Raw genomic sequence first — 27999 nt, 5'->3', positions numbered from 1 at the left:
AGATACTGCGAATACTTCGCTAACTACATCTTCCCAAAAAGTGGGCGCGACGAAAGCTTTTTCTTCTCCGATAATAGTTTGGATCTAGTGTTCAGTGATAATTCGTCGCCGATATGGATAATCCAGCTTTTGAGGATGACCATCATTTCGCAGATAAAGGTACTTTTTTATTTGGATTTTTAGCATTTGGTGAGGAAACAAATGTGACCCAATTCTATTGCAAAGAACCACTAGGGTCCTTGTTGTGCCAAATTCATTGAAGCTTGCAGAGAAAGTGTCGATCAAACCAACAACTTTTCAGTTCAAATAATGTTAATGAAGATTTATCAAAGTAGCTAAAGATAGTGCTCCCTCACAGTGTTGTGAAAGCGAAAGTTTTTCAAATAAATATGTTGGAATGTCCTGAATTTATTTTGAATTAGGAACCAAGTCAGGATACGTGTATGTGAATAAATGGTGGAACAAAGTGAGTTTAAAAAACTTCAAATGCTACTAATGCGTGTCCATGACCTGCGAATGAGATATTCTTCTTCCTCTTCAGCCTTTGTCCCGTTCACAAGCGGGGTCGGCTCGTCGTGATCGGTTTCGCCATTTGGCTCTATCGACTGCCTGATCTGGGTGCAACCATCCAGCGTATCAAGCCACCGTTGTTTCGGCCTGCCTTTTGGTCGTTTACCGTCGACTTTGATGTTTAGACCAATCTTCGCAAGTGAATTCTCGTTAGCGCGAATTGCGTGACCACACCATCGAAGATGCCTCAATATTTTCACGATCGGTGCAGCCTTATAACGATCTCGGATATCCTCATTTCGGATGTGATCAAAACGTGTAACGCCAGTAGTCCAACGTAACATCTTCGTCTCCATTACCGGCGTCCATTGTCTTTTGTAGTCGGCCAACACTCCGAACCATAGAGGACGACAGGACGAACGACCTTGCGGTAAATTTTAGATTTGATACGTTCGTTGAAACGTTGATCACAAAGAACACCAGTTGTGGAACGCCACTTCACTGACAGTGATTGTGCCTGTTTCATGGGGATCGGTCGTCAAAAACTCAGTTTTGTTTAGATTCAATTTGAGACCATGTTGCATGAGGCGATCATTCAATTTTTGGGCAAGTTGCTCCAGATAATTTTTGCTATGTGATGCTAGGAAAACATCATCTGCATAAAGCAGTGTGGACGTGGGCTGTGCCGTGTGAAAGTGTCCATAACAAGAACAAAGAGGAGTGGTGAGAGGGCACTTCCTTGATGAACACCAACAGAGACACGAAGCATAAAGCATACCAGATGAGTTCGTGTGGCACATGGTCCAAAGCTTTCTCTAGATCCAGAAATGCAATGTAAAGAGGGCGATGCTTCTCACGGTGTTTCTCCATGAGTAACGGCGCAGCGTGTATTGCGTCAGTAGTTCCACAGTTTTTGACAAATCCAGCTTGATTCACGGTTATTTCAACGATTTTACGAATACGGTTGTCAAGAATGCGTTAAAAAATCTTTATAGTATGGGAAAGTAACCGGATCGGACGGTAATTTGAACATTCTGCTTGACTAACTTTCTTTTTCCATATTGGAACTGTGGTACTGTGGCGCAGCAGGATTGGCAGCATTCAAAATTTATTTCGAATGTTGCGAATGCGAGCGGTTAGATGACGCCACCGGCACTCTTCACGCGTTTTAGAACTCGCCACAGGAGTGGAAAGCCAGCAGTGAAAAAGTGCCTTTGGTTGAAGACAGAGTAACCGCATGGAGAATAACCGGTCTCTTCCGCCTCCAGCCTTGACTGCGGACAGACGCGTGCAGCGAACAGTAAATTAAATTAATTTATTTGAATTTAGAAAATATCACATTCTAGTCGGGTAGTGCACATAATTGTTTAGTTTTATTTTCTTTTTTACTCACAATAGTGAGTTTCTTCCGTACATGCGTTTGATTGCGATTTTAATTACTAAAATAAAGAAAAATATCAGATCAGAATCTCTCTATATTTTGGTTATCAATTTGTTCACATCGGCCAATGGATTGGTTAGTTAAAAAGTGAAATGTATAAAGACTGGGAGCAGATTAGCACAGTACTTCCTTGCCAGTCAGATGGTTTTCTTGCTTCCTGAATGGCCCGATTAAAGAATTCACTGAGCCACAGTATTGGGTCCCAGCTCTTCGCTTTCCAGAGCTCAGATGCGATGTCGTCAGGTCCTATGGCTTTCCCCGATTTCATTCGTTTTATTAGTTCCTCCTTGAACGCAACTGCAACCCCCATGGAGCTCCCACTAGGAAGCCAACCGCAAACAACCGAGCTGAACGCTCATACAACAGGAGTTCACCTGAAGTATGTGAATTCAAGGGCTATCCCGGTTCCCATGGTACCAGTATACCCCTGGTGCAGACTAGGGTCTGATCGCCCTAATTTTTCACGGACCTTCACTTCAACATTGTCATTCGAAAGCCAGGCTGGTAATCGTGTAAGTGAGGATATTTTTTTCTTTCTCCTCATTTAACGCGAGGCGGGCCAGTGCGTTCCTCACGCTGTTTTATCGGCGGCTTGATGTACAAGACGGCAATTAATGGCCGATATTAAGGTGCGATGAACTCATAAAGAACCGCTTAGCATTCAACGAGGCGACTCCCTCATCGGCCATCCTGGGAGAGTGGATTCCACTGCAAAACCTCCTCAATCTGTGACTTATCCATTGATACCGCGTCTTCCTATCACATCGCATACGAATGCCTAGCCTGTCCGCCAACCAAGTTGTTCGATTGAAATAGTGTCGGGTCAGGGTCCTTCAATGATACGACGTATATGTTGCCAGAAGCTTGGAACTTTCGAGTAATAGTGGTGTTCACTTTCCATGTGCTACTCCCATATAGAAACACGAAAAGAACACTAGCTCAGAACAGTCTCAACTTGATCATAGTGTTGCGATAACTGCATTTCAATTTTTGGACAGGGCAGCGAAAGCAGATCTAGCGCAATTAATACGTCGGGCAACATCTAGTTCGGTGCCGCCGTCGGCAGCAACCACACTTACTAGATATACAAATCGACGACGCGACCGAGGGAGAGTCCGATGGTCCATCAAACTGGGCACCTTGGTTTTGTTGGTGTTTATCTTCAATCCAACTCTACTTGCCTCTGTTCCCAAATCCAGAGCCATTTTGCCAAGATGCGTGACGGTGACGGTGAGAAAGCAAACAGGAAGTGTTTGAGGAAAGATGCCATCGTCCATTTCTCTTCTGCTTGGAGAAACTGTATTCACATATTATGGCGACTAGTCATTTCATCTACAACATGCGTTCCAGAATTATTTTAGCCTTTTCCTTTGCAACGGCAGACGCACGCAGATTGCCCTCCAATTATCTCACTCCATAAGGGTACCCTTCTTTGGAATTTTAGCAATCACCCCTCCCCCTCAATCGGAAGGGGTACATCTGAAGTAACTGCAGGTACAGTGATAAATAGCTCTACAGGAAGTTATGTATTTGGCTTTGACGGTTTCGCAGGGCAGAAGCGATCTTATCAGACGCTGCTTCGACGACCGAAACCGCCAAAGCCTAATACATAATTTTTTTAAAGGACTGGGCGCTCACCCACAAGAAGGGTAGTCCGTGCAATTAACAGAAGGAGTAAATTGCTTCTCGAGCAAGTGTGGCCCGACATTAAGTGGATGGCGGACTCAGGACAATCCATTCGCAAACAAAATTTTCATTTCTACAGGAAGACCATCGAGCCCAGCGTCTGTCAGAAACCGGCTCCCTAGTGAAGAAAGCGGGCATTGCGGTAGCCGTCAAAGACAAACCGACAATAGATTCGCGTCTGCTACCACTTGGCTTTCCACAATACGAAAGCGCACTATGACAAGAGGGGAAGAAGTACCATTATTATGGACACCGTCACAAGAGACATCCAACGTCTAGCGGCCTGTACACTGCTTTATGCAGCTAAACTGATATCGATCAACTTCTCCAAAAGTGGAATGATCGCCTTATGCAACATGCTCTCAGCTTGAATTTAAGCAAAACTGAATTTTTGACGACCGATCCCCATGAAACCGGCACAATCACTATCAGTGGCAGTGACCTGCACACTTTCAGCCAATGGAGAACTGCGTTATGAAATTGCTTCACGCATTAACGCAACCTGGATGAAGTGGCGTTCCACAACTGGTGTCCTTTGTGATCGACGTATCAACAAACGTCTCAAATCTAAAATTTACCGCAATGTCGTCCGTCCAGTTGCTCTCTATGGTTCGGAGTGTTGGCCAACCATAAAAGACAATGAACGGCGTCTTGCGGTAATGGAGACGAAGATGCTACGTTGGACTAGTGGCGTCACACGTTTAGATCACATCCGAAATGAGGATATCCGCGATCGTTATGGGGTTGCACCGATCGTGGAAAAGTAGCGAGAGAGGCGTCTTCGATGGTATGGTCACGCAATTCGTGCAAACGAGAATTCACTTACCAAGATTGGTTTGAACATCGAAGTCGATGGTAGACGACCAAAAGGCAGATTTAAGCAACGGTGGCTTGATACGCTGGATGGGGATTTGAAAGCCTCGAGATTGCACCCAGATCAGGCATTCGATAGAGCCAAATGGCGAAGCCGATCACGACGAGCCGACCCCGCTTGTGAACGGGACAAAGGCTGAAGAAAAAGAAGAAGAATTTTCAAAGAAGCAACAAATTTGAGGTATTATAACTTTGTTAGTAATAGTGCGATTTCCACCAAAGATAAATCATGCTCTATATTATAGCCTATATCGCTGCAAAATTTCACGGTACTAGGATGAACTTAACGGGGGTTTCTAACCAATTAGAAAAAATTGTAGTAATATACTATTATTAACTTTATTTAAACAGATATCGGCATGGAAGGTATTTCGGAGCCCAGGCACCATATAGTGGCAGCCCCCTGATTTTTTTCAGATTTTTCGGTTTGGTAGTTTCTGAGAATGGCCCCCTTAAAGAAGTGATCACTTTCAACCCCTCGCGCTCCCCACCCTTCCAACGAATGTCAAAACTAAGATCGGCTTTGGAAAGTACTAATAGAGACCTTTAATTTGATACCCCACATGACTATATTTGATGAAAAAAAATTTTACACCCCCTTTTGCATGTATGGGGACCCCCCCTTAAATTCAACGTAAAAGGATGTAATTCACTGTATGCGTGAGCGTTCACAGTTCCCACCTTTCTACCAAATTTGGTGTCAATCGCTATAATCGTCTCCGAGAAAAATGCGTGTGACCGACAGACAGACAAACAGACGGACAGACAGACAGACAGACAGACAGTAAACCGATTTAATAAGGTTTTGTGTTTACACAAAACCTTAAAAATAAACCCAAGACTGGAGAACTAGCATGGCGTAAGGGTCATATGACCTCGGGGACGACATTGCACATGCCACCGTAGAGGCGTTCTGTTGAGTAATTATTTAAAATATTTGCTCGTCAATTTTTTTTCCAGTTTACATTTCTCCTATCTCCAAGATTCAACAAAAAAGCACACCCAATGAGATAGTTTGTTTTGTTTATTAATTTATTCACGAAACCATCCAATCAACTTGATTGAATCTAGATTGATTCTTTCCGTGACGAAATGATAGCAATTGAATTGCGTTATTTTTCGACTAAAATTTAGCCAGTCATGTCGGAAGCTTTGACTAGTTTGAATCTACCATTTTTGCATGTTTAAAATATAAATCAGCAAAATGGGAAAATTACAGTCCTTCAGTCGCGTAAGTTGGGCAATTCTTGCGGGTCGGGTTTGTGATAGTCATGGGTGCTAACATAATTGCAAGTGAAGCAAGTTACAAAGTTTGTAAGTAAAGTTTCACGCGATATCTGTACCTAAACTGAATATTTTATGAAGAGCATAGTTTTAAACGGCGCTAGGGTTCAGTTGATTGACGTCAAACTCTCTTGATCTCGTTGCCCTAGGTTCGAATCTTGGTCATCATAAAAGTTTGTGTGCTCGTTTTTATGTTTATTTTGTAGCTGTATCTTTATCACTTGTGTAACATTAAGTGGTTTGAAAATGATATTGAAGTACTGAAAATACAATGTGCAAAATAATAGTAACAACGATGAAGAGACTGAGAAGACATAGGACGATTCCGACATCCCACTTCTGGTCATTCTTAGTTCTACTGCGGGAAAGTACCTGCACAATCGATAACCCTTCTTTCTAGGCAACAGTCGTCTGCAATACGTGACGACATGAAACAACCTCATATAGCTCGAGAATTGGTCGATCAATAGATCCTGTTGGTTTGCTCGTAAAGTATACAAGATGGCTCCTTTCTCTAGTTCCAGTGGTTTGCGTCAACTTCCTTTTTGGATAGTATCCGACTTGAAAGTCTTCGCGCCATTGAAACATAATGCAGATTCGCTCAACTAGATATTGGTAACGATCTGCGTGTAGTCCTGCAGCCAGCAGGATTCTTGCGAGTTCCCACATGATGTCATTATTTCGGTATGTTGCTTCTGAGAATTTGACTCACCCGATTCGCGGCATCAGTTTTCCACCGAACTGAATGGTCCGCTATCCATGAGAGAACGATTTTGGAATCTGTCCAGTAATGGGTGGCTGTGCAGTTCAATTGTTATCTGGAGCCTTAACTTGATCCACCAGATTGACCAGCAATACCGTGCTACTGAGCAGCAGTAGTACGGTTTGCACAGCCAGCGGTGTCACCTTAGTTTAGCCATCAGTATTTCAACTTTGTGTATCTCCGACTGTCCAAGAATCCGAATATACAGTACGACAGCGATGAGCTCTCTCGATGCGTCACAAAACCATGTAGCTCGATTCGATCCTTAGTCGTGACCCCAATTCACTTTGGCACCCCAGTAACCCGAATATTACTCAGATCCGTCAGTATTCCTGTCATTCTTATACTAACTCTGGCGACAAATTATCATCTGATTCCAGTTTCTGAAGCCATAGCTTCTGGATGAAGACCTTTCCCTTGATGATAATAGGCTGAAAACATGTCGGAAATTTGAAATAATTCAATCGCAATAAAAGCACCGTGAAATTACACTTAGCCCATCTCGGAGTAGAGTTTTTCCTTGTTCGACGGTGTCATTTAGTGGACATAAAAATCGTTTTGCAGGTACGTTGTTGCATGTGGAGATAACCCTCCCCACTGACGGCTGTATAGGAGGGTAAACGACACGAAAGGCAAGACCAGCAGTTGTTCAAACTCTTTCCGCACAATAGCGGTTCTGGGGTGGTAAAAGACGCCGCTTCAAGAAGACTGGCGAGCCAATAGTTTTGATGTGGTAATGGAGCTGCACTTAGGCGATGGCGAAACTAGACGGCCACTTTCGTCATTCTTCTTTAGGTTTGGAGATCGCTTAGACCCCATGCTTACCCATGGCCTCTCGGGATCTCCCTTATGCTAATTCTCTGACTTCAATTATTACAATCTCTCGGATCGCACTTTCCTGTCAATTTGACATCTACGGTTTGCTTGCTTTTTGATTCTTTGTATTATCCTCATGTTGTTTTGAAAATCATTTCGCTAATCTTTTTCCAGCTTTGTTTTTCCTGGTAATACTTCTGCAACTTCCCCGGTCATCTCTTTTCGAGGCGTTGCATGTTCTGGCATGGTTTCCTCTAATGTTTTCCTACTTATTTCTTCTGATAATAACAGAATATAATAGAAAAACTTCTCTATTGCGCCCCTATTAACGATCAACTTATGTAGCCCTTAACTGGCAATAATTTTAAGAAGTTCCCTACTTTTAAGTGTGTCAGCAGGAAAAATAATAAATGCCAGATGATTTATTATTGTTCCAGATACGTTAACCTACTTTGCACAAGTGCCGGACATTTTCTGTGAATTCAGAAGTTTCTGAGGTTTCACCACTCTCCTAATAGAATCCACAAGCAGTGTCCACAGATATCTCTAGCTTCCCGAGGTGAGAACTTAGCTCGCAATGAACAGTACGAATTCCTACTATGATCTTGAGGCTTTCTTTTGGTGAGGTTTTAACAATTCTATATGCGCTTGAATTTCCCCATGAGAAATCTGTCCAAATCACTCGGCCGTTCATCTTCATTCATCGACCCTCCCTATGGCGGTATTTCTGCACCTTTCCTAGTCAGATCATTTGCTGCCTTATTGCCTCCTAGCTCCATATGGCCTGGAATCCGGAGTATCCAGAACCTATTGTGCTGGTTGCTGGTTGGACTTAAACGCCTTAATAGACGTTTGCTTGTCGGTCAGAATAGCAATTTTCTGCCCCTTAAGGTGCCTTTAAAGGCTAAAGAGAGCACACCGATCTAAGGCTTATATTTGCCCCTGAAATATTCCACTGTGCTTATCCATATTGGTTCAAAATACATTTTCCTTGGATCAATGACTCCCTGGCCCGCTCCCTCTATTGTGAAGAATTCGACAGGTTATCATTGGCGGGTTTAAACCATAAGGTCGCTTCCACGCTCTTATAGTTTGGCCTGTCACTCCATTGTGTTTCAAATTCCTAATCGGTGCCATGCAATCCTTTGATATCAAAAAGGAGGGACTATTCCTTTTTTTCTCATTCTCCCTTCAATTTTTCCATGAAGATTTCGCTGCGTAGTGATAAGAAAGGGTTAGCCATTGTTACCCCTGGGGTTGTCTTGTGAAATCTGCCTTTGGTTTAGGTTTCGCTCATACATAGGGAAGCCGATTTTATATACTGGCGAATGTCCTTCCTCCTCCTAGCTGAATCTTCTGCCAGGTAGCAGAACGCCTACTTTACAGGGATGCTGGGAAATAGAGCTTTCATATCTAAGGAAACTAGGCATTTTGTCATTTACTATTCCCTTCAAGTTTTCTCGGATCCGTTCGATGAGCTCTTCCCTGTCATGTCTATCGACCGGATCCGAGAAAACCTGAAACGGTGAAATGATAGTTTCCTTTTATATGAAAGTTCTGTTCCATGGCATCCCTGTAAAGGAAACACTCTACTACCTGGAAGAAGGCCTTTTGAAAAGAGTAGGTTCGCCTGAGTGAAAGAAGGCGGTTTGCCAATATATAAAACTGGCCTCCCTATGTATGAGCGAAACCAATTTCCCTGTCAGAGGTAGATCCTCCGTTTTTTCCCGCACTAAAAACGTATGGGGGTCATTAATTCCCAAAAAAAACACATCGTAAAGAAGCTATTTTCATTCATTGAAAACCTTTTTTTTGTAGGATAATCATCGTCGCCATTTGCAAGGCGGTTTACAGATGGAGCCGCAACCTTGCTTATTAATGATACCCAAGTAGTTTCTTTTCGAGGTGCCATAGCCTTTGAACGGAGGATAACGGAAACCGTTTTTTAACGGTTTTAGAAAGAGCTTACATTATTTTTCTTCCTGCTTACCCCCTCCCAGGGGTAGGGTTAGGGTTGACAAATTCAACTTTGTCATAATGATATCAGAGTACTCGACATTCCAACGTCATCACTTTTTAAAGGGGAGGCGTGGGTCATGATTTTTCAACAGGGTTCAAGAGAGGACCAACCACTTTTTCCTTCATATCCTCTTTTCCCTTGCGTCGGCAGGAGCGAATTCTATATGGCGTTCGAGGTTCGCGTTTCCGATATGCCGTCACATCTCTTCTCTACTCGCTAGCCGACATATCCCGCAATGAGGAGACCATGGGAGACACAATTCCTTCTTTGACTGCGTCACGGTTAGGGTGCCTCCTTTTAGGCTACGCAATCCGGTGACGTGGTTCCGCTAATTGAAGGCATAATTTGCGCTGGCTGGCGTCACCGCGGATGCCATTCGTTTCAACCATGCCCTCATCGGTTTCGACGAAGGGACTCCCTCATTAGCCCGAACGACTTGGTGGTATCGCTATAATATGGAGTTCAAGCAACTAAATGCACCACGGGATGCGGTAGCTACCCAAAGCGCAGTACCACGTCGCCTTCCAATCTTCGAACTCTTAAGCAGACGGTGCTTCCTGGTCGACACTGGCGCTGAGGTGTCGGTTCTTCCTGTACCCCGTCCGAACACCCTAATCCCACAAAACTTGCGACTGGCTGCCGTGAACTCTTTTCCCAAGCAGATGGATGTAGGTCTCGGACTGCCCCGAACGTTTTTTTGGGACTTGTTCTGGTGGACATTAGCAACCCCATATTAGACACAGACTCCCTGTCTCATTATGGGCTATTGGTGGACTTGCAGAACAAGGCTTTGATAGACCCCGCAACCTCTCTACAGCCATCAAGGAAAATTTCTACCTGGCAAGATAACACTCTGTTGATTATTTTCAAGGACGTTGCCGACCACCTCATTCGGGCACTCTTCAGAAAGTACCGCAACATTATTACGGAAAGTTGTTTCTCCTAGGTGCATTCTCTTTCACCTCACCATTCTCGCTGTTGCGAAGAAAGAGTCTGATGATTTGATAAAACAGGGTATCTGCATACCTTCGAATAACTGTTGGCCCTCCACAGTTCATATAATCCTTAAGCCAAACGACGAACGGCGGCCATGTGGAGTTGCCTGAATGCACAGACAGTTAAAGACCGGTACCTAATTCCACTCATTCATGATTTTGCGCACTGGCTTATGAACTTTTGTTTCATCTACATGAATGATGTTTTGGATGCTTCCTCTTCAGAATCTGTGCACTTGGAACATCTCGAGTGCATTTTTCAACGCCTCCTTCAGGCCGGACTTATCCTAAACATTGAAAAATGCAGATGCAGATTCCTCCAGAGGCAGGTAAAATTTCTCGACCCCTTGACCCAGACAAGGTTGAGACGATAAGAGATTTCCCTAACAATCATGGTGAAGGATCTTCAAAGGTTCATGGGCATTTTAAACTTCTATGGTCATTTCTTGTCCAAGGCCGTCCATCACCAAGCGATCCTGAACACCTATTTATCTGGGCCCAAAACTAAAGACTCCTGCGAGGTTATGTGGTCTGCTGAAGCCATCCATGCATTTGAGACAGTCAAACAACAACTTGTTGATACAAAACTGCTGGCATTTCCTTAGCCAGATACACCCCTAGCTGTGTTCGTCAATGCCTCAGATACAGCGGTAGACGCCGCTCTTCACCAACGGATGAATGAAGTCTGCGAACCGTTGAGCTTCTTGTCAAAGCAACTCGACCCAGCTCAACGTAACTACAACGTATACGGTCGTGAGCAACTCGTCGCGTACCTCGCTATCAAATACTTCCGTGTGTCCCTTGAGGGTAAGCCGTTCACCGTATTCACGGACCACAAGCGCCTTACTTTCGTGCTTAGACAAAAGCCCGACAAACCGTCCTCTCGCCAACTTAAGCACTTGAGTTACATCAGCCAGTTTATTTCTGATATCCAACACGTGTCTGGAAAAGACAATATTGTTGCAGGCCCTTTGTCTCGAATCTTGGAGATCACAATTCCCGCCAAGGTCGATTATACGGCAATCGCGGAGGCGCAAAAAGACAACGCAGAGCTTCAGAGCCTGAACGCAACCTCCAAATACAAGTTCAAGGAGTTTCCTATTTTCGGCTCAAACTCCTATTTACTTTGCTAGACCTCAAATAAGAGGCCCAGGCCTTTCATTCCGACTGATTTTCGCAAGGAAGTATTCCTCGTATAGACGATCTTGCGCTCTCCCCAGGCATCAGTACGACGAACCGGTTAGCCACTGAAAAATGCTTCTGGCCGTCCACGAACAAGGACTTAAACTCATCGGCCAGACAGTGCATTGCGTGCCAGAAGCGCAAGATCAACAAGGACGTACAAAAGGAAGGAAGCGAGCGCGCCGGCCTCGTACTAGACGGTCAGTCGTGGCGGCGGAGGCGGATTCTATATGGCATTCGGGGTTCACGTCTCCGATGTGCCGCCACACCCCTTCGGGGATAGACATGTGGCGCCTAAGCGTTTTAAAGGGAGGCGGGGTGACCGCCACCACTCTTCACCAGGATTAGAAATGGGGGAGCATTCTCTTCCTCTTGTATATCTTCCCATTCCTATGTCCTTCACCCAGCAGGGTTGAAAATTCAAACTTTACAATGATAACATCAACACTTTTTAAAAGGGATGACGACTACCTGTTTTCATCGGATTTGAAGTGGAGGGGGGGGGGGAGGGAGCTGAATGAAGAAATCGTATTCCGATCCAACGATAGACTCGCTCATTTTACGTAGATTGATCATATCTGATGACAGCAGGAGTCCGACAGAATTTTGACTCTTTGAATTGTATCCGCCCGCATTTCATGGAACAACCTATGACGAAAACGCACTTAATTGCAGCACAATTCTTCCGCGCCAATTATTAAGTACAATTCCCGCTCTCTGATAACATTTGACAGTGATCCTCTATCTTTCCATCTTTCTATAGTGCATCAGCTTATCTTATCTTTCCCTACTAAACTGTCGGTATCTACCTTACTATGACAGTGAATTACACTGAAGCAAGCCGAAAATTTACAATGCGTCGTAATTTAATTGTTCCCAGAATACAACTCTTTGTCATGGCCAACTTTTGCTTCCCATCCACGGTTTTGTTATTCGCCTCTCGGTCGTCTGGAGGGCATGGAGGGTTAGTTTCTACTTTTTCTGCCGATGAAAGTGAGCATACAAGCTATGACTGCAGTCATCCCTGAAAATAGCCAACCTATAAACGTAAATTGAATTCTTTTAGCTTTCCTTAATTGCCCCATCTACAGCCTCATATCTATAGTATTTTAACGATATATGTATCTTCGCCTGTACAAAGTAAAGAAAATTAACTACCACTATTATGTGATAAGTATGAAATTAATTTATTAGGATGGATTCGTCAACACATCCAATTCTATTGCCTCCGCAGCATATTTTATTGCCGGCGTATCTAAACCCAAATATTTCCAAAGTTTAGGATAGTGTTGTATCCAAATAGTACAAACACGCGCATTTTATTGGTGGAAATAAAATCATTAAATGAAAGAAACACTTATCTTTTGCATGGATTTTTGTGATTCCTCTGGTTTTCTTTTGGACTTTATATTTGGACTTTGAACAGTTATTGTCTCCAAAAATAGATACTTATGCAGTTATTACTTACATAAGAATAGAACAAATGATATGAATTTTTGGAAAATAGTATCTGATAATTGCAAGAAAAGAAATTTGACTGTAATATAGATAAAATGTGTTAAATAATCTCAGGAAATTGTTCAAAGTTTCACCTGATCAAGTCAGAGAGATCAAATTTTTAGAGGTCTTTTCGGGAAACTGAAGAATGAAACTGTCCCAACCTCTCGGAAAATGTTGACCATATTTAATGGCACCATTCAAATCTAATCCAACAGTCAAACGGTGTCAAAAGCACCGAAAGGAAATACCGTGTTAAGCCAATTGGTGTCCTGCAATTAAGTGGCACCAGGGCCTGCTTAAGGGGGTCATCCCGTGTGGAGGCCGTTTTTTTTTTTGGGTTTTTTTAGAAATTTTTTGTAAAGAACTGGATAAAGATACAAATACGAATTTCTCACCATAGATTTATTAATATCTTGAGTGTCCATAGTAATTTTTCCATCACGATCGCATACTCGGTTATTGAAATACAGGACAATTTATACAATCATCTCCAAAAAAAGGTGTTTTTCTGCTGCCACGCTGTGAAAAAAAGTAAACGGCATTTTAACGTACAGACTTAACTACAGTCCGCAAACTAGGATCATTAAAAAATATTAAAAGGTAAATTTTTGGTGCCGTATTAAACTTTTTTTGTGAATTTTGGTGTTTTTTGACGGCTTCTTCAATGAATAAAAAAAAACTGCTAAACGAATCGCAATTATCTTAGTTTGCGGACCGTGGAGATATGTTCTGAATAAGTCCTGAAAATTTCAAAGAATTTCGTTGGATAGATTTTGCGCTATGGTGGCAGCCGATTTTCAACATGCAGTTTCGAGAAAAACGCACTTAAAAAGTGGAATGCGATTTTTGGCCATAAAACTTTAACTGACCCTTAATCTGCTATACTTAATCCAAACACATGTACAGCCTTGTCTTCAATTTTTGTCCTTTTAGCGAAGTCATTCGAACGTCATTCGGATCGATAAATACGCGTTTTATTACGGCAATCGACATAAATCTGGCATGTTACTTATCATATGTTTAATACTATAATTTCCAAACGACTCCTAATATCAAACAATTACTTTGGTCATATATACTACACTATATCTAGGTATAATTGTTGCAAAAAAAAAAGAAATTCGATTCCGCGAATCTGACACACGGGATGACCCCCTTAAATTCGATCAACTGAACGATACGTTCCTGATGTGAATGGCAAGTCATCATTGATCATGAAGAAGCTGACACGCCCGCCAGGATCTGGAAGATTTTGACATCCTGTTGCTCACATGGAACTGAGTTTTAAGCTTGTATCGAGATTACGAGAAATCGTTATGAGAAAGCAAGGACGAAAAGCAAAAACCTGCAAAATAGGAGGAATATCTTCATATACTTTTTGAGGAATGACTCCAAGTATCATATGCAACTGAGAAAAGACGCATTGGCCTTCCATGCTAAACACAATCTCGGTAGCCTCACACACGCTCAATGCCCAGTATACTATGAGATAATAACAGGTTCCTCTTTGCGATTTCTGATTTAATCCTACTTAAAGGCCGCTAGATAATTGACATGATGAGTCCGCTTTTATCATAATTTTACTTACGTCTCTTCATGAGGCTCTTTCGATGGCTTTTGCCATTAGTTCTGCGAATAGTGCTACGACTCTTTGATCTTAGCAAGATGTCCATGCTTTGAAAAGACTATGCAGCTGGTTGCAATCCTGGGAAACCGAAACATACGCGGCTATAATCAAGTTGCCATCATTCTTCAGCCTGTAAGGCCCATCCTCACTAGATTTAGCAAGGTTAGATCACTTGCTGAAATCTGATCTCCCATAAGGGTTAATTAAATTAAAGTTAGTGCGGATGTACGGAACTTTGTCCAGCTTCATTCTGTCGAAAATGCGATCAAATTTCCTGAAGACAGTAACTGGCCTGTTATTCCTGTGAGAGCCAAGATGAAAGAGGGGAGGGTGAAGAGGTCATTGGTTTCACACCTCATAATTTTATTTACTGCAAGGAAAGTCTTTCTGAAAGGTAGAAGAGGCTCACTTGCAAAGGTAAACCACAACATTAAGGGGATAAACCCTGGAAGTCAGAGATACCTTACAATTTATTTATTTAAACGGGCATTAAACAGGGTAAGAGGAGAGTAAGCAAAAACATTAACCTATGCAAAAAACTGCCGCAGGAAGAAGGGTTTAAGGGATCAAACTGTAGGGCATCAGCATAGTCTTGGAATCGGGAAGTGGAAATAGATTTCGAGCTCCACGAAGGGCACGTTAAGAATGTCTGCATCGCATGTATCATAGGAGGCGTGGCTGCAGTGATATCGCTAAAGGCACAATTGTCCATTAGATCCGCATAAAGCTTGAAAAATATATTGCAATGCAATTATAGTGAAGGAAATTCGTTGCCCAAGAGTGACCTAAGGGTTCCTCTCTCTCTGAGGGCCCCTCTGGAGTCTGGACTTATCGTGATTAAAATAATCTGTCATCTGATCATACCATCAGTCGATTACCACGTTGAGGAAATCCTCAGCGTACTGGGAGACGTCTACTTTAACCGAAGTTCTGCAGTGTAGGGACGCTGTATATAAGTTTGAAACGACCAGGCTTCAAATGTAGCCTGTTGTTGTTGCTCATTCGATCGTATCGATGGTAATATACTTGATGAGTAGTTTCCTGCATTCCATTGACACAATAGCCGCATGCCCTCTAAGAAAAACATATCCACCTTTCCATATACTTGACTGACATCAAATACACAGCGATGACATGCGTTTCATTACATTTAGCCAGAGAAATAGAGAGCAACGAAAGACTGGTGAAGCCAAAATTTTTGTAGAGACCGCAGTTACCTTAGAAACACCAGTGACCCACAATGAAGAAGACATGTTTGGTTTTCACTAAAGCTTAAACAAAAACTTTTAAAAAATAAAAAAATAAAAACATTATTGAAATTGGCTCATTGTGCGGCTGACCGACTGTATGTCTGCATGTTTGTCTGTCTGTCTGTCAAACGTACTTTTCTTCAAAACAGTTGCACCTATTTGAACACAATTCAAGAAGTCACTTCCTTGAAGAGAGGGTTTTTGCAATATTTTCTTTCTCTAAATGTGGGAGAATCAAATGAAAGATCTTAGCTGGTAGTTTGGTGTGCTTCCATACGACATCTAAACCTCAAAATACCGTCAACACCAATATTTCCTTAAATTAGACATCCTAGATTCATGACATTTTGTCATCATGTAAACCATGCTGTGGAACATCATACCGGCAAGTTTGGCGGAAATCCCACTATTAGTAACGAAATTTGCAGTTGGTCAAAGATATGTCTTACGCAAGAAATTACAGCACCCTAAAAAACAAAATATCAGTATCACATTGCAATACATTACAAGCCATGTACAAATGACACCAATGTACCTCCATATATTCTCACACAGAAAATCTAAAATCTTACACAGAAACCGCCTGCGCCTCACTCTACAACGCAGCTGGCCACTGGAGCCATTCTTAAAAAGCCTCCAATCCGGTCTTGTCTTCATGAATCAACGGCGCAACCACCGGTATCCGGTCTAAGGCTGCCTTAATAAGGAATTCCAGACATCCCGGTTTTGGGCGCGATCCACCAATTCGATGTCCCTAAAAGCTGTCTGGCGTCCTGACCTACACCATCCCTCTATCTCAGGCAGGGTCCGCCTCGTCTTCTTTTTCCACTATAGATATTGTCCTTATAGATTTTCCGGGTGGGATCATCCTCATCCATACGGATTAAGCGACCCACCCACCACAACCTGTTGAGCCGGATTTTATCCACAACCAGACGGTGGCGGTATCGCTCATAGATTTCGTCATTGTGTAGGCTACGGAATCGTCCATCCTCATGTAGGGGGCCAAAAATTCTTCGGAGGATTCTTCTCTCGAACGCAGCCAAGAGTTCGCAATTTTTCTTGCTAAGAACCCAAGCCTCCGAGGAATACATGAGGACTGGCAAGATCATTGTCGTGTACAGTAAGAGCTTTGACCCTGTGGTGAGACGTTTCGAGCGGAACAGTTTTTGTAAGCCGAAATACAAACAATCGTGCGGGGATTTCATCGGCATAGCTGTTATCGGTTGTGATTTTCGACCCTAGATAGGAGAAATTATCAACGATATCAAAGTTGTAGTCTCCTATCTTTATTCTTCTCGTTTGACCAGCGCAGTTTGATGTTGTTTTTTGGTTGGTTTTCGGTGCTGGCCTTACCACCATATATTTTGTCTCGCCTTTATTGATGTGCAGCTGAAGATCTCGCGCCAATTGCCGTCTGCTCGATCTGGATGAAGGCAGTTTGTACATCTCGGGTCGTTCTTCCCATGATGTCGATATCGTCAGCATAGGCCAGTAGTTGGTCACATTCGAAATGAGGATATCCACAATCGTTATGGGGTTGCACCGATCGTGGAAAAGTTGCGAGAGAGGCGTCTTCGACGGTATGGTCACGCAATTCGTGTTAACGAGAATTCGCTTGCCAAGATTGGTCTGAACATCGAAGTCGACGGTAAACGATCAAAAGACAGGCCGATACAACGGTGGCTTGATACGCTGGATGGGGATTTAAAAGCCTCGAGATTGCACCCAGATCAGGCATTCGATAGAGCCAAATGGCGAAACCGATCACGACGAGCCGACCCCGCTTGGGATAAAGGCTGAAGAAAAAGAAGAAAAAAGAGACCAGTAGTTAGGTGGACTTAAAAGGTACATCACACTCATAATGACAATATGTGATTAGGCGATGGCCAATAGACCATTCTTAGTGACCGGAGACGACCAGACAAGGAGAGGGATGGCGACATTGACCTTGAAGGTCCGCCCGTAAATATTGAAACTCCTTCCTTTCCGCCTTTCTCTCACCAACCGTAGGCATTGCTACAATACGTGCGCCGGGTAATTCCATCGCACTTTGGACAATCAGGCGAAGTGTCCAATTTAAGCCTATATAGGTATTGCCGGTATCTTCCATGGCCGGTAAGAAACTGGGTGAGACTATAATTGATCTGTATGTGTGTTTTCTGTCCTCTCTTATGTTAGCTGTCAATCAATGTATCCAACGGCCCTTGGTTGATGGTTGGCTTGAAGAGAATGGCATGATTCACAATTTTAATATGAGAAAAAGTCCGCCTCCGTTTTTACTACACTTATCCATAATCTGTGTTATACTAGACCGCCCGTTCTCGCAAGTAGCTGTCCACAATGGCAGCGAGATAGGTCGCTACACTAGTCGCCGCCAGGGACTGTGTACTACCACGAAATATTTACTGGTACTGCCTTTTCCATGAATTACATTTTCGGGTAAACCAGTAACCAATTAAGGACATCAATTATTAATCTGGTTTTCTGGAGCACATACTGTCAATCTTAGAGACTTTTTGGCTCTCAACGACCGAGAGCAATCTATTATAGATTACGGGCTCCAGCGTTTTCAGCAAACTTAAGGGTCCTATTCGGTATTCCATTTAGGCCAGGAACTTTATTGTCACCTAGTCTACTGCAGACCTCCAAAAGCTCGTGTGTGGTTACTTCCGCAATTACCATCACATCCAGAGTTCCTTGAACGGTGTCAGCGCCCCTTTCTTAATAATAATAGTTGGCGCAACATTCCATATTGGATCTGGGCCTTGAACTGTGTTAGACCACTTCATTCAAGATCGTCACGATACACTACAGGCAATGTGGTCAGGATTGCGCTCGCCTGAGATTATTACCGTAATTTGACTCAGGTACTCATTCACAGCTGAGTTGACTGACATCCAACATCCAGTCACGATAACAAATCCCTCTGCTACCAGTGAGATTTGAACCGCGACATTCCCTTGTGACAGCAAAGCGCTCTAACCACTTGAGCAATCCGGACACCCTTTGTTGCTGCATAATTCTCCTCTACACCACATCCGAAATTGATCATGTCCTACATTACATCATCCTCCACCACATCTCCAAAAATAATATCATACCTCCTTTCCAATTTGCTAATAAGCCTTAAAACAAAAATGTGTTCTAACCTGAAGAACAATATCCGTACTATTGTCTGCCTCCTTGATATTCAGAAGGTCTTTGATTCCATCTGACACGAAGGGATCATCTTTAAACTATCAACTCTTTCAAGTTCTACCCCCACCTTTGCAGATTAATTCTTGGCTATCATCTAACGGCCGATCTCAAATTCGCATTTCTGACTCATTATCCGACCCATATTCTCCACCTGCAGGCATCGCACAAGGATCAGTCTTGTCAGTTACCTTTTTCTCCCTCTACACCGCTGACATCCCTCCCAAACACCCTACCAACACTCTCTACTCGATTAAAGTCCATCCAATACGTTGACGACCTGATCCTGTATATCGCATCCCGTAACATTCTAGCTGCTCAAATCAGACTTAACCTCTCCATCCAATCCGTCAATAAATTCCCCCTGGAAACTCTTTCCTAGTCCAAGTAAGTGCAAAACCATCGTCTTCCGAGGAAAAGTCAAGTTTACCCGGAAGATTACAGCGGACACACGAAAACTATATTGAAATATTGGCACAGAATCTATTTAATGAAAACACAATTGTTCTTTCTTTCTATTATTAATTTTATTAATCTTCACTACTAAGCAAGGAGTGACTTACTTACTTCAGAAAGGTCTATCGAAGACTAAACTTATTGAACAAAACTAGCAGATATGTAACTATATGTACCACAAGCATTTATCTAACTCATTTTACATGCACACTTGTATAAACAGTAAAAGAATGAGTTCCGGACTTTATCTCTTTTCTAAGAAAAGGTTTATTAGGGTACAGTAATAAAAGTAGAAGAGAATTAGTTTTTGTTGAAATGTAAATGATAATATTTCAACAAACTAAACATTAACGTTGGGGCAGCTTCTGTCCCCTCGCTCCACTCCATCGAATACCTGGGTGTCCACCTGAATTCCCCAATTCCCCACGTCAACGCCATCACCTCCAACACCCGTATCGGTTCCATTATTCTTTGGTCCGTCCTTAACAGAAACTTCTCAAAGCCACGACCGATTCCTATCTCCATTTCAACCAATTTCTTTATGACAATGTCAATTCCATCCTTATCGACAGATTCCTCTTCAACTCTTTCATCAAGTTCTTCACCAAATCCCAATCTCACAACCTAATCCGTTCCCATTTTCATTTTTGACATCTCATTTTACACTTTGCGAAGTTGAATTTAAATGTTTACGAAAGCCTCCTTTTTCTTCGTTACGGCACTACCTTGTAATGCTCATCAACTTTTCCCGCAACTCATTATGAAAGTCCTTATTTATCTTTCAATACAGCTTTATCTAATCTTTCAGGTAACCAAACCAGAAGGACACTGTACACATTCGATGAAGCCGCTGCACTATGTGGTACCGGAAAATTTCACACGTTCCTGTTCGTCGTCTGCGGACTATGCACCCTAACTCTCATGACAGCAACACTCTCAGTAGGATTTTATATAATGTTTGTGAAATGTGATCTAGAGGTTTCTGTATATGAACAAGGACTCCTTGCATCGACAGCCTTCATAGGGATAGTAGTAAGTTCACACACTTGGGGATTCCTGTCAGACACATGGGGTCGACTGAAAGTCATCCAGATCTCGATATTTGGAAGCGTTATTTTGGCTTTGGTATCCGCATTCTCATACACAACGTGGATGTTAATTTTGCTGAGACTTCTGGTAGGCGTTTTCATATGTGGAACCCAGTCGTCGATATTTAGCTACTTGGGAGAGTTTCATAGTATGAAAACCAAGTCCCAGGCAGTCACTTATTTGTCAGTATTCCTCTCAGTTGCGCTAGTGTTTCTTCCTGGTAAGTATCCATGGCAATTATGTAATTTAATACTTTGACCATAATTCTAAATACTTTTCAGCACTTGCGATTGGAATCCTCCCACTTGAATTCGATTGGATGTTGTATGGAAAACCATTCCCATCTTGGAGATTGTTAGAAATTGTTTATACAATTCCTGGAATAATCGCATCTCTAGGTTTGCCTTTTTTGCCAGAGAGTCCGAAGTATCTTTTCACGAAGAGTGACCACCAAAAAGCCATTGATGTATTGCAATATATTTATCATGTGAACACTGGTAATTCAAGGGAAGAATATCCAGCAAAAGGATTTAGTGACAGTGAGAAAAGTAGAAATTTGAAGGAAGTCAACGGTATCAGGAGTGCACTCCTTCTTGTTTGGAAACAAACGGCTCCAATGTTCTACAGATCACGTGTTTTTGTAACGCTGAATTTGCTAGTTCACATTTTTATTTCATACTTCGCAGCACATGGAGTATTCATGTGGTAAGTTTGAAGAAGGAAAGCTATGTTGTTCGTAAAAATATTAAGCCGTATTCCCTATCGTACAGTTAAGTCCTTGAGTGTTTTACGTAGGTACCTGTCGTGGAGACTTAATCCTACGGTCTTCTTAAGACATGGATTGATTTTGTGACCACAATCAGAGCCCCGCTACCGAACTAAGGAGTACGGCACCCGTGTTGAAACGCAACACCACGCCGAGGCCCGAAGGTCTCTTCTCGCTTGAGCATAACCACAGCCCCCATGAAGCTCCCACTACAACACTCCCAACCGCAAACAACCGAGCTATACTCATATAGAACAGGAATTCTCACGAAGTATATGAGTCCAGGGGCTACCCCAGTTCCCATGGTACCAGTATACCCCTGGTAAGGTTTCGTGGCCGAAGCCACTTCAGATAAGTCCTCGCGCAGACTCGGGTCTGATGGCCCTAATTAAGCCTTGGAGCATTCGCCTACTGCATCACGGTCGGCAAGCCAATGCGATACAGCGCTTCCCGGTGCCACCACGTGGAGATTCTCTTCGGCCTTCCTCCCCGCCACCTCTGAGCACCTCCCTCTCATACAAAAAAAATCGCTACAGAAAACTTTGGCCTATAGTCTAACATAAACCATAAATCTTTCTAAAAGTCCCATAGAACTGTATCACAAGCCAGCACTCCATTAAAAACAGCCTACAACCTTACTGAAATATCACCCATTCTGTAACTAACCCACTAAAACCTATTACTGAGCCGGATTTCATCAGTGATTATTCAAGCACCCACTATTTCCAACCACTGAATTTTTTTTTTTCGTAATAGGGGTGATGAATCTCCTCTATCCTACGCTATGTAGTTCTAGGGTTCCTGCCAAGAACAACAATTTGACTTGAAATGACTCAAATAACCAGGACTATGTAGAATTCCTGCGCATCGTAAGAGCTACATTATTACAGGCCTCATATACCCCCCAACTTACAAAAAAAATCCAACCATGTATTACCGAAACACAAGATATATAGATTCAGCTCCTGGTACGATCTTCATATTTTATTATCTCCCTTGAGTGAACACTCAAATCTGTTTAAAGCTCTCAGTAACCGCTGGCTTGGCTACACATCCCCACCTGAATCAATGTTCTAGCTAAAGCTGTTGAGAACATACCTTGGTCGAATGTAGACTCAAAAACTTTATCGGCAAACTGACATCCTACCTAATCGAAGCTATGCCTAGTGACGTCAGAGATCCACCCCTTTCTACATCTATTCTCATATATATTTCCAGTGCAAAGCATGGGCTCAAACAGGTCACAGCAATTTATCCTGACGTACAAAGCGAGAGCGTTGATTCAGGGCCTAAACTCAACACTAATCAACCTTGTTAAATCCAATAAAATAATACTGTAAATTTCGAAAATGCTGTCATACAGGACAATAATCCTTAAAGATGCCTCTGCCACAACAAAGAAGGTTTTCTTCAAGGCAGTTGTCTCAGCAGCATCCTTTTCGATATTTATAAATTGCACCAGATGCAGCAGGCCCTCCGAAAAAAATTTGTTTAGCGGCAGCCTCCTTCCCCGATTAACTTAATATTGGCTCCCAAACCAGCGGGACCCCCCATCTAACAGCTCGCTAATAGAAACTTTAGAGAAATGGTCATCAACACTAACTCTCTAAATGCGCATAATATCCTTAAATCCAACCAGAGTGTACGCACTATGTGGCCCAGTAAATTCATACTGCTCTCCTTAATTCCCCTATTCCCAACTGCCAAATATTATGGTTCACATCTAACTGTAAAAACTTCTTTAAAAAGAAGGACCACCCTCCGGCAACCTCTGCCGTAAATTCCGGTATTACCATCGGAAGCTGCAGAAGACACAAGAAAACAGTGGGAAAAGGAATATTAACTCAAGTTTGCCTCAATTAACCTACCTTTGACAGGATCTTCTCCAACCTATCCAGCACACCTTCATCATCATCATCAACGGCGCAATAACCGGTATCCGGTCTAGGCCCGCCATAATAAGGAACTCCAGACATCCCGGTTTTGCGCCGAGGTCCACCAATTCGATGCCCCCTGACCTACACCATCGTTCCATCTCTGGTAGGGTCTGCCTTGTTTCCTTTTTCTACCACAAATGTTGCCCTTATAGACTTTCCGGGCTGGATCATCTTCATCCATACAGATTAAGTGACCCGCCCACCATAACCTGTTGAGCCGGATTTTATCCACAACCACACGGTCATGGTATCGCACATAGATTTCGTCGTTATATAGGCTACGGAATCGTCCATTCTCATGTGGGGGACCAAAAATTCTTCGGAGGATTCTTCTTTCGTACGCCGGCAAAAGTTCGTAGTTTTTTTGCCAAGAACCCAAGTCTCCGAGGAATACATTAGGACTGGCAAGATCATTGTCTTGTACAGTAAATCCATAAATCAGTAAATCCATACTTCTCTCCTTAATACCCCTATTCTCGACTGCCAAATACTATGGTTCACAGCTAACTGTAAAAACTTCTTTCAAAAAGAGGACCATCCTGCGGCAACCTCTGCCGTAAAATCCGATATTACTATCAGAAGCTGCAGAAGATACAAGAAAACAGTGAGAAAAGGAGCATTAACTAATGTTTGCCTCAATTAACCTACCCCTTGACAGAATTTTCTCCAACCCCTCCAGCACCTCTTGATTCAATAAAATTAAAAATAAACCTGAAACCAGTAAGATCATTACCAGACTATTCACAAATCATTGATCATCATCAACCGCGCAACAACTGGTATCCGATCTAGGCCTACCTGTATGGCTCGGGTCGTTCTTCCCATGATGTCGATATTGTCAGCATGCACCAGTAGTTGGGTGGATTTAAAGAGGATCATACCTCTCGCATTTACCTCAGCATCACGGATCGCTTTCTCGAAGGCCAGGTTAAAGGGACCGCATGATAGGGGATACCCTTGTCGTAGACCGTTATTGATGTTGAATGGTCTTGAGAGTGATCCTGCTGCTTTTATCTGACCTCGGACATTGGTCAGGGTCAGCCTAGTCGTCTTATCAATTTCATTGGAATACCGAATTCTCTCATGGACGTGTACAGTTTTACCCTGGCTATGTTATCGACTTTAAAGTCAACAGTTGCCGCAAAGGGAAAATCTGATCTGTTGCTGATTTGCCTGGAGTGAAGCCTCTTTGGTATGGGCCAATGATGTTCTGGGCGTATGGGGCTATCCGGAGGGAGGAAAATATCTTATAGATGGTACTCAGCAACGTGATACCTCCATAATTGCTGCACTGTGAGATATCTCCCTTTTTATATATGAGACAGATAATGCCTCTTTGCCAGTCGTCAGGCATTGATTCGCTGTCCCACACCTTGAGTACAAGTTGATGAACCACTTGGTGTAACTGGTCGCCTCCATATTTAACCAATTCGGCTGTAATTCCATCGGCTCCTGGCGTCTTATGATTTGTAAGCCGATGAATTGCACGGACTGTTGCTTCTATACTTGGTGGTGGCGGTATTTGTCCGTCGTCTTCAGTTGGCGGGACCTCCAACTCGCCGATGTTCTGGTTGTTCAGCAGTTCATCAAAGTACTCAACCCATCGCTTTTATATGCCCATTCTGTCAGAAATCAGATTTCCCTCTTTGTCTCGGCAGGATGAACATCGAGGTATGTAAGGCTTCATTCTGCTGACTTGTTGGTAAAACTCCCGCGTCTAGTGCGGTTGCTCCCTGCAATTTTCGGTCTATGAAGTCGCTTCTCCGTTCGCCGGAGTTTGTGATAAGTCTCCGCGCGTGCCCGCGTCCTTTGAGAATGCAATATTACTCGGTATACGGCATTCTTCCATTCCGTAGCTAGCTTACATTCATAACATCGGTTTTCCGTGTAAACTGTCAACCCAACCCAACCCCCAATCCGGAGGGCCAGTTGTTACATTTTGTCCCGTTTTTAGACACGGGAGACTCGTCTTCATCCTTATCCGTCTGCAATTTTTGATGAAGAAAGAACTCCCAGCGATCGCAACGTGGAGGTGGAGATAGGGTTTGGTAGTAAAGCTGTTGGTGTTGGTTCAGCAGACATTTCGCAGGTTTCATGCTCCATCGTGGGTACCAATCCACGTTTCGCCCTGGGACCTATACTACCCTTTGAACTATACCTACCTATACTACCTATACTACTGAAAAAAAAACGTCAGCTTTGCTAAACTGACGGAGCAGTCTGAATATTTGATGCATTAAAGGCGAGTCTCTCTTCAGTTCTGCATAATCTGGATTTCATCAAATAATTCGTAACTCATTGTCATACTTGTCAATAATGGGGAGAGAAATGGACCCAACCCCTGTCCCTTATTCTCTACCCTTATATATTCACCAGCTGAACTGGATGACTTGGATAAAATGGATACAATGCAGTAGTGGAGGTCCCTCTCTGCAGCCTCTGAGGCGTTAATAGCACGTAAACGGCAGAGTTCCACCAAACTCCCGGATCTGAGGGTATGTAGTAAGTTTCTATGCAGACAAACTAGCTTTGTCCCAGGGGAAGAAGTTAAGAAACAACAGGCCTAGAAACTTTTGATTCCGGAGGAGATGCCAACCGATGTGACCGCCCTCGCTCACGATCACCCCTTGAGTGCATATTGGTGGAATGGAAACCCCTTGAAATAACTACGTTGACGATCTGGCCTAAAGTGGTTTCCAAGGTTAGAGGTTAGCGCAATTCGTCTAAAGTTCTCAACAAAAAGCGTCAGCCTCCAATGGGAAAGTTACCGCCTCCGATGGAATATTTTCAAGTCCAGGTGTTGACTGATTGGCCCGCACTCTAGCTCCAGGGTATATACCATTGGTGCCATAGTTGTTCTTGATTCGTTATCAGAGTTTCATTTTATAGGGCCAAAAGAGGGTTTACTGCGAAAGTTATTGTTGGATAATTCGAAAAGACAACCTTCCATGTATTCAGGATTCGAGGAGGTGTAACTTTTTATAACAACGTCCAATTAAGACCCATACTGTTCCATAATAGCCTTAAAGAATGTAGCGCCTTCGTACTCTCCATAGACGAACATGTCCAAGAGGGTAAATCATTCCCTACTGGCAATCATATGCACCTACATCGGCCAAGATTAATGTGGTTAGAACACTGGATAGCCCTCAATCAATGGTTTGTGATCCACAAAAATGACAACTATCGGAATGTCGACCTATCATAGTTTTTGGCACAAACCGTGTTAGCTCGTGGAAATACCTATTCCCGTTTGGATTGAATACTGTACATTTCATAAATTTGACAAAGCTAAGGGTGTACTATAGGAATTGTTATCCATGAACCTGGTCAGGGAGGCTCCCTACCAATGTCAGGTGCTTTAAGAGTAATTTTAGATCTTCAAGTCGGTCTGAGTAATTTAGTACTGGCACTTGCCTACTGTGACTGTTGCCTCCCTATCGAATATATAGGGTATTCCTCGTTCAGCACCATCCTCAGTCGTCCCTCTATTCATTAATCACGTGCGCTGGTAGACATTGAAGAGACGATTTCAATAAGTAGCCCCAAGTCAGTACTGTACACCAATTTGAGGATGAGATGCTTCCCTTGGAGTTTTGAATTATCAGTGCTATAGGCAAGCATCGCAACCACTACTTCATAAAGAATTCAGTGGTTCTGATTTTGCCGAAGCAAATACTCCAGTTATGAGTTCACTCCTTTATAAGATTCATCCTCCACTTGAATATTACACTAGGATATATAGTTGACCCCTTCTTTCAGGTTCCCGGAAATACTCAATGCTTTGGTAAAGCACATCGAAGCTGATATGACGGTTTGCGAAATAATGAGGTACGAGTTTGACGCTTCTACGAATGCAACTGGAGTTTCAAGCGGGAACCTTGGATGCGCATCATATGTGGATATTGTAACGTACCAAGTTATGATAATCATGGGAGCACTTTACACCCTTGTATACTTCAGCGCAGGATATTTGGTAAAAGCCGTCGAGAAGAAATACTTAATGAGTAAGTTAGCTCGAACTCAAAAACCCTTCCTTAAATATAAAATGTAACTTGCTTCCTTTCTTTTCAGTGTTCTGGTTCCTATTCGCTGGGGTAACAGCAATCCCTTTAATCTGGGTTCGAGGCTTCTACCCCATTGTAGTTCTATTCATTTGTTTCCTGGTAGTTGGAGTTTGCGGAGGACTGGTTACCACAATAGCTGTGGACTTCTATCCAACCGGTATAAGCGCAATGGCAGTTTGTTTGATTATGATGATTGGCCGTATAGGAGTCGTAGCAGGAAGCAACTCTGTAGGAATTATACTGAACACCAATTGCGAAGCTATATTTTATGGGTTAGGAAGCTTGTCATGCGCCGTTGTTGTATTATCTTTCCTACTGCCTACTAGCCTAACAAAGAAGGAAAAAGTGAATAATCCGTCGTAGAAGGTGGAGAACTCCCAGCTGTCAGTTGAATGTTGAGCACTTTACACACGAATTAAGGAATTCGTGATGGTAATATTGTAGGTGTTTGAAGCAAAGCAATGGAAACTTCAGCACGATGGAAGAAACCAGTACTACTCGAATGTATATATAGGCTATAAGTGAAAAATAGTTCATAA

General features: G+C 42.9%; 1 protein-coding gene across 3 annotated transcripts; it reads left to right on the top strand.

Moving 5' to 3' along the window:
- The first annotated feature begins 1 nt into the window (after window position 1).
- On the top strand, window positions 2-27999 carry LOC119658329 (synaptic vesicle glycoprotein 2C-like). 3 transcript variants are annotated; one of them, XM_038065667.1, is made up of 5 exons: window positions 2-159; window positions 20410-20910; window positions 20972-21395; window positions 27156-27400; window positions 27468-27999. In XM_038065667.1, exons 1-5 carry the CDS (start codon window positions 114-116, stop codon window positions 27821-27823), a joined length of 1572 nt encoding a protein of 523 aa, XP_037921595.1. In that variant the 5' UTR covers window positions 2-113; the 3' UTR covers window positions 27824-27999. The 3 variants fall into 3 exon arrangements, with proteins under 3 accessions (XP_037921595.1, XP_037921596.1, XP_037921597.1); XM_038065668.1 differs by lacking the exon at window positions 2-159 and adding an exon at window positions 5704-5824; XM_038065669.1 differs by lacking the exon at window positions 2-159 and having other exon boundaries at window positions 20410-20540; window positions 20599-20910.

This window comes from Hermetia illucens, chromosome 5 (genome assembly GCF_905115235.1).
Source record: "Hermetia illucens chromosome 5, iHerIll2.2.curated.20191125, whole genome shotgun sequence".
NCBI lineage: Eukaryota > Metazoa > Arthropoda > Insecta > Diptera > Stratiomyidae > Hermetia > Hermetia illucens.
This window is presented reverse-complemented; position numbering and strand designations above follow the sequence as displayed.